Source organism: Austrofundulus limnaeus, unplaced genomic scaffold (assembly GCF_001266775.1).
Source record: "Austrofundulus limnaeus strain Quisiro unplaced genomic scaffold, Austrofundulus_limnaeus-1.0 Scaffold28, whole genome shotgun sequence".
Lineage (NCBI taxonomy): Eukaryota > Metazoa > Chordata > Actinopteri > Cyprinodontiformes > Rivulidae > Austrofundulus > Austrofundulus limnaeus.
The window spans coordinates 421,711-427,515 of NW_013952430.1; the positions used below are offsets into that span (position 1 = coordinate 421,711).

A 5,805-nucleotide genomic window follows, 5' to 3' on the forward strand; every position below is an offset into this window, starting at 1 on the left:
ACTCTGCACCCTTTTACTTCAGGGTATGATTTACTTTGGGTTTTTAATGCTGTACATAGATGGTTTTGTTTTTATGAAAAAGAAAGAAACAAATAAATAGACATCTCTTAATATACTTTGACAATTCAAAATACCTATTTAAGATATCTCTAATTATATTCTGACTTGTATAAATAACATCAGATTTATCATCATGTTTTATGGAGACTCCACTTCTTTCTTTGGATATGAGATTCAATATATAAGATTTAATTAATGCAAATTTCAGGCTTTTTCATGTTCTGTAAATTGTATTTAAAACAAAGCTGCTGCTGTTGATCATTCTGTTTTCATAAACCCCACCCCCAAGAACAATACTCTAAGGGAAACACTTTTTTGAAGACGTTCTTGACTGTTAGTAACTCAGTCTAAAATGTTTGCATCTGTTTATTCAGATGTCATATATTATTTACCTCTGTATAACCATGTACTGTAAATATTTTTGTAGTACAAAGTACAGTACACATTTTTCTTATTTTATCAAAATTTGAACATTTATGTTTCGGGCAGGTTACTTTTCATGTCGGGCAGTTAACATTTGTCATCACCTGCCCAACCAGGCAGGTAAAAAAATAAAATCTTGTCGAACTCTGCCCTCCTCCACATAAGAACTTATTGTGTGTTTGGTCAGAAGTTGTAGGAGTGTTTATTTGTGCTGAATGCGCTCGAACGCTGCATTTTGTTTCAAACACTCGGTTAAAAAAAAAAAAAAAGACTTGCTTCCAGAAGCCGACTGTTGTAGGCTACCAGGAAGCAGATGTTTATAAAGAGTCAAACCGTCAAAAGCTTGTTAATGGAAATAAAACAAACCTTTTACACGGAGGAATCTGTCTGATAAAAACTGCGGAGCTTTAACAGCAACAGATTTGTGCACAAATAACGTCGCGTGATGGGTCTCAGATTTTTTTCTGCACTGTAGACTCAAGCGGGAAGAAACCCAATGTAGTGACGTGTGCTGCAGCGGGAGGGGTTTAATGTAACGTGTGCTGCAGTGGGAGTGGTTTAATGTAGTGACATGTGCTGCAGCGGGAGGGGTTTAATGTAGTGACATGTGCTGCAGCGGGAGGGGTTTAATGTAGTGACGTGTGCTGCAGCGGGAGGGGTTTAATGTAGTGACGTGTGCTGCAGCGGGAGGGGTTTAATGTAGTGACGTGTGCTGCAGCGGGAGGGGTTTAATGTAGTGACGTGTGCTGCAGCGGGAGGGGTTTAATGTAGTGACATGTGCTGCAGCAGGAGGGGTTTAATGTAGTGACGTGTGCTGCAGCGGGAGAGGTTTAATGTAGTGACATGTGCTGCAGCGGAGGGTGGGGGGGGGTTAATGTAGTGACGTGTGCTGCAGTGGGAGGGGTTTAATGTAGTGACGTGTGCTGCAGCGGGAGGGGTTTCCCAGGAGCTTGGCGCAGTGTGTCTCGGGGTCTATGAAGGATGTGTGAAAAACGAATGCTGAACAACCACTTAACCGCGCATCAACTGTTTGGCTTTGAAGGAGTGTGTTCAGGCCTTTACTGTGACCTTACAACAGCTCTACTACAATAAATATACTGTTATCTGCTTCATGTAAACAAGCTAATGGGGATTGGGTCATAGCAGCAATGACTGGTTGGTCTTTACCTGAAGAACTTTGCCCTGGGGACTCTCCTCAAAGAGCAGGTGCTGCTGGTAGAGCGGCTCCAGGGTCTTACGTGCAATCTTGGTTTTCTTTTTGGCTTTACATGTTCCGTTTTCTAGCAGGTACACCTTAACATAAGGAGCTGAGGACAGGGTGAAAAGTAAGGATATTGAAAAGCAAAAGAAAAGTACATTTTGTGCCTGAAACTGGGCTACCTGGGAGGGATTTGGAGCCTGGTTTGGGGGTAAGGCCTCGGGCCCTGATCACTTCCACCTCCAGCTGTCCCTTCTTATCCATCAAACCGATCTGAACATCACCTGTAAAAATACAGTAGTGCAGCAACACGTGTCTCAAGATCAAGCAGTAGAGGTACATGTCGCTCTATCCTCTAAAAGCCTCGTCACTCACCCATGGCAGGTGTGGCCAGTGTTTGCCGACCAACCAGCTGACCAGGACCCAGTCCATCCAGGAAGTCACTGAACTGACTGTCGGCCCCCAAACGCATCCCTGAGAAGATCAAACTGACACAGACCAACAAAACTCATTAAAGGTGCAAGACTTGGTTTTTTTTTCTACTTTGTGATACATATTTACAATACAGACAAGTTTTATTCAGAGTTTCTCCTCCCCTTGCTGAATGGCTTAAATTAGTTTTGGAGTTTTACAATTTTTTTTATTCTGGGGTTTTAATCTGACTGGGCAGGAATAACTTGTAGAGTTCCACCTTCATATTTTCTGATTGGACATAAATGACTCGTGGAGTTCATTGAGATTTTATTGTGGGGTTTTATTCTGGGAACCTATTTCTAGAGTTCCATGAGCTTGTTTTGCTTTTCAGGACTTTATTTTAACAGTTTAGACAAAAAGGACTTGAAAATTTATGGATTTTTTTCCAAATTACAAAAAAAATGCTCATAAAAATCTATAAAGTTTTAATTTAAGAAAATTTTAAGGGGATAAACGTGACTGGGGAGACAAAATTGATTCATTGATTTCTGATCAATTTTATTTAATTTTTTCATCCCTCTCGCATGAAAATATGCAAAAGCAACAAAAAGAGCTACAATAGTTACGATAGGCAAATTTTGCATCAGCGTAGCATTAATATTTTCATTTCCTTTATTTAAAGGCACAGTGTGTAGGATTTTGTCAATTCTTTTAGCCAAAATTGAGATAATCACTAATGACAATAATAAAAAACATGTCTCATCATTGCAGACAAAGACCTTGTTTTATTATTTTTACCTTATAAAAAGCTGTTTATATCTCCATGGTCGCGGGTCGCCCTTCAGGCAGCCGCCATCTTGTCTGCGAAGGCTCATGAAGGACAAACTGTGGTGGCGGTGTCAAAAACGGTTGTAATACTATAAATGTAATAAATGTAATATTTGTTGTCTGTCATTGTAGCTGGGATAATTTTACTTATTAAAGCTCATAATCTTACCACTTGAAACATCACTAGCCCTGAAGCTGCTGGTAGACATCGCGGTTGGAATTATCAAAGGTTTTTGACACCTGAGAGACACCGTAGCAACTCCTTTGTGTTTGGAAGCGGGGGGTGGGGGTGGGGGGAGGACCAGGGAGGATGATTCAACCACTCAACCTCTAGATGTCGCTGAAAACAACAAATCCTACACACTGTGCCTTTAAGCATCTAAAACCATTTAAATTAAGTACCTTAACACACAAGAAAATGATTTTTGGATGCAAATTTACTACAGGTGCTTGACCCTCCTGCTGCCCTTGGGTCAAAATGACCCCTGAAGTCTCAGTTTTAAAACTGTTAACTGCAGTTTATAATCACACAAAAAAATGAGGCCAGAGATCTGATTTCACCAACTCAGATCTGAATTTTTATCAGACATCTGACAAAAAGCATAAATTCATCCTAATGTTTTCAGGTATCAGAGGGTAAACTTTACTGTGTAACTGTGTACGTACTTCCCCTCAGAGCTGTAGCTGTTCATGCTGCCATCAGTGGACTCCCTGCTGGCCTGCCGGTTCATGGCCGATCCTCCTCGTGGGTACTCCACAGCCATACCCGTCTCCACGCTCCTCTGGATACTGCTGCTGCCGGCTTTACTGACCTTCTTTCCCGTCGACGTCTCTGTGGCGAAACGCAGAGAAAGAGTGACGACCCAGTACCATGTCTAACCAGGACTCCCATCAGTTATCAGGCCTCTCACCAAAACTGAGCCAGTACACAATGAAAATAGAAGCCTTGAAAACGGATAAATCAAACATCTTCTTTAAAATTCAAGCCTGATAACTCGAGGTTTATTCCATGCAAAAATCACATCTCATGATGACCTCACCAACAGCTCAAGAAATTTGAATGCAAAATAAGAAATACGTTTTGCAGCTGAGAAAACGTGTCGCATGGATCATCTGACCTTGAATTGCTTTTGGTGATGAGGTCACGAGAGAAAGATCAGGGGAGGAAGAAAAATCTGTTTTAGTCATTCCACTCAGATCTTTATTAACTAACAAGGATGTAAAAATAAAAGGAAATTGAAAAGGGTTGAGGAAATCACACAGCTTAAACCCAAATTTAAAGGAAGTGTTCAGCACATTTTCGAAGCCTTACATTGTTTTCTTTAAACCAAGTTGAATTTTCGATCTGAAAAGCAATCACAGCTTTTGAACAATGGTATTTAAATCATGTAAGGCTTGCTTTTGAGCTGAATCCACCTTTGAACAAAAAGGTGACGGGAGGGTGGAGTAAGGATGCGTGCCAGAGACAGAGTTCAGGAAGGGCTCATCTGCAAACAGATTTCTAACTCAGCTTATATTTGTGCTCATTCACTCTGTAGCTACATGTCTGCCTGGGTTTGTTTTCTTGTGTTGGTGTCTGTTACATGTCAGCTGTGATGCTTTATCAATAAGTTATCAATAATAAATCTGAGGGAAATTATAAAAGTGATGTCTAACTTCTACTTCAAAGTGTATCTGTTTAAATGTTCATCAGAATGTGGCGACTCCCTCTGTTCCTCAGCACAACTAACTGACTAACGGTGACATGTTGCATCTACTGTGATTGACCTCCTTCCTTTTGCTTTACCTTTCTGTCTGTCCGCCGCCTTACCCGCCGCTTCTGAAATAACACACAACAACAACAAGACCAATAAACAACAACAATCTGACATATTACTTCAGGGTTTGCTGGTCATGGTCATTAAGCTTCATGTACACATTAGTGTATTAAAATATATATTTTTATAATCGATTTTTCAGTATGAAGATATATCTCCATCTCTATCTTCTGCCATTTATCTGTAGTCGGGTCATGGAGGCAACCGGTCCAGGAGAGAAACCCAGACCAGACCACTTCACAGCTCGTCCTGGAGGACCCCGACTTGTTCCCAGGCCCAAGAAGATACATAATCCCTCCAGGGAGTCCTGGGTCTTTCCCAAGGCCTCCTACCCGTCGGACGTGCCTGGAACACCTCTAAAGGGAGGCATCCAGGAGGTATCCAGAACCACCTCAACTCACTCCTTTTGATGTGGAGGAGCAGCGGCTCTACTTCAAGCTCCCCCCGGATGACGGAGCTCCTCACTGAATCTCTAAGGCTGAGCCCAGCCACCCTATGAACGAAGCTTAATTTGGCCACTTGTATTGGGGATCTGAGTCAGGATCCACACCTCATGACCATAGGTGAGGGTTGGAATGTAGACAGATCAGTAAATCGAGAGCTTTGCTTTTTGACACAGCTCTTATTTCACCATGACTGACCGAATCAACGCCCTCATTACCGAGGACGAGGCTCTAATCCGTCGATCCATCTCCCACTTCATCCTACCATAACTCGTGAACAAGACACCCAGATATCTAAACTCCTGCACTGTAGGCAGAGTCCCACCTGACCCAGAAGGGCGGGCATTAGAAGAGCATCAGGGCAGAGTTACTTTCTGGTTTTCCGACTCCTTCTTTCATTTGGCGATGCCAGGACGCCTATGGACACTGTGCTGATTTATGGGTTCGCCAAGAGTTGTTTTTTTTTTTACGCTACGTAAATTTTATAAACTTCATAAGCAGTGTGCTGGTGACTGTAATTATTTTATGAAACTAGACATACAGTGGTTTGCAAAAGTATTCATACCCCTTGAACTTTTCCATATTTTGTCACATTACAACCACAAACATAAATATATTTCAC

At 41.7% G+C, this 5,805-nt stretch overlaps 1 protein-coding gene across 1 annotated transcript in view; it reads right to left on the bottom strand.

Annotated features, from left to right (window-relative positions):
• Nucleotides 1-5,805, bottom strand: part of LOC106515312 (regulating synaptic membrane exocytosis protein 1) — a gene marked incomplete at its 5' end in the record, with an annotated part of 131,292 nt that overhangs the window by 5,163 nt on the left and 120,324 nt on the right. Inside the window, 5 exon segments of the mRNA XM_014005028.1 lie at nt 1,651-1,790; nt 1,864-1,965; nt 2,057-2,169; nt 3,590-3,755; nt 4,710-4,742. Of these exon segments, the coding sequence (XP_013860482.1) occupies nt 1,651-1,790; nt 1,864-1,965; nt 2,057-2,169; nt 3,590-3,755; nt 4,710-4,742 (554 nt within the window).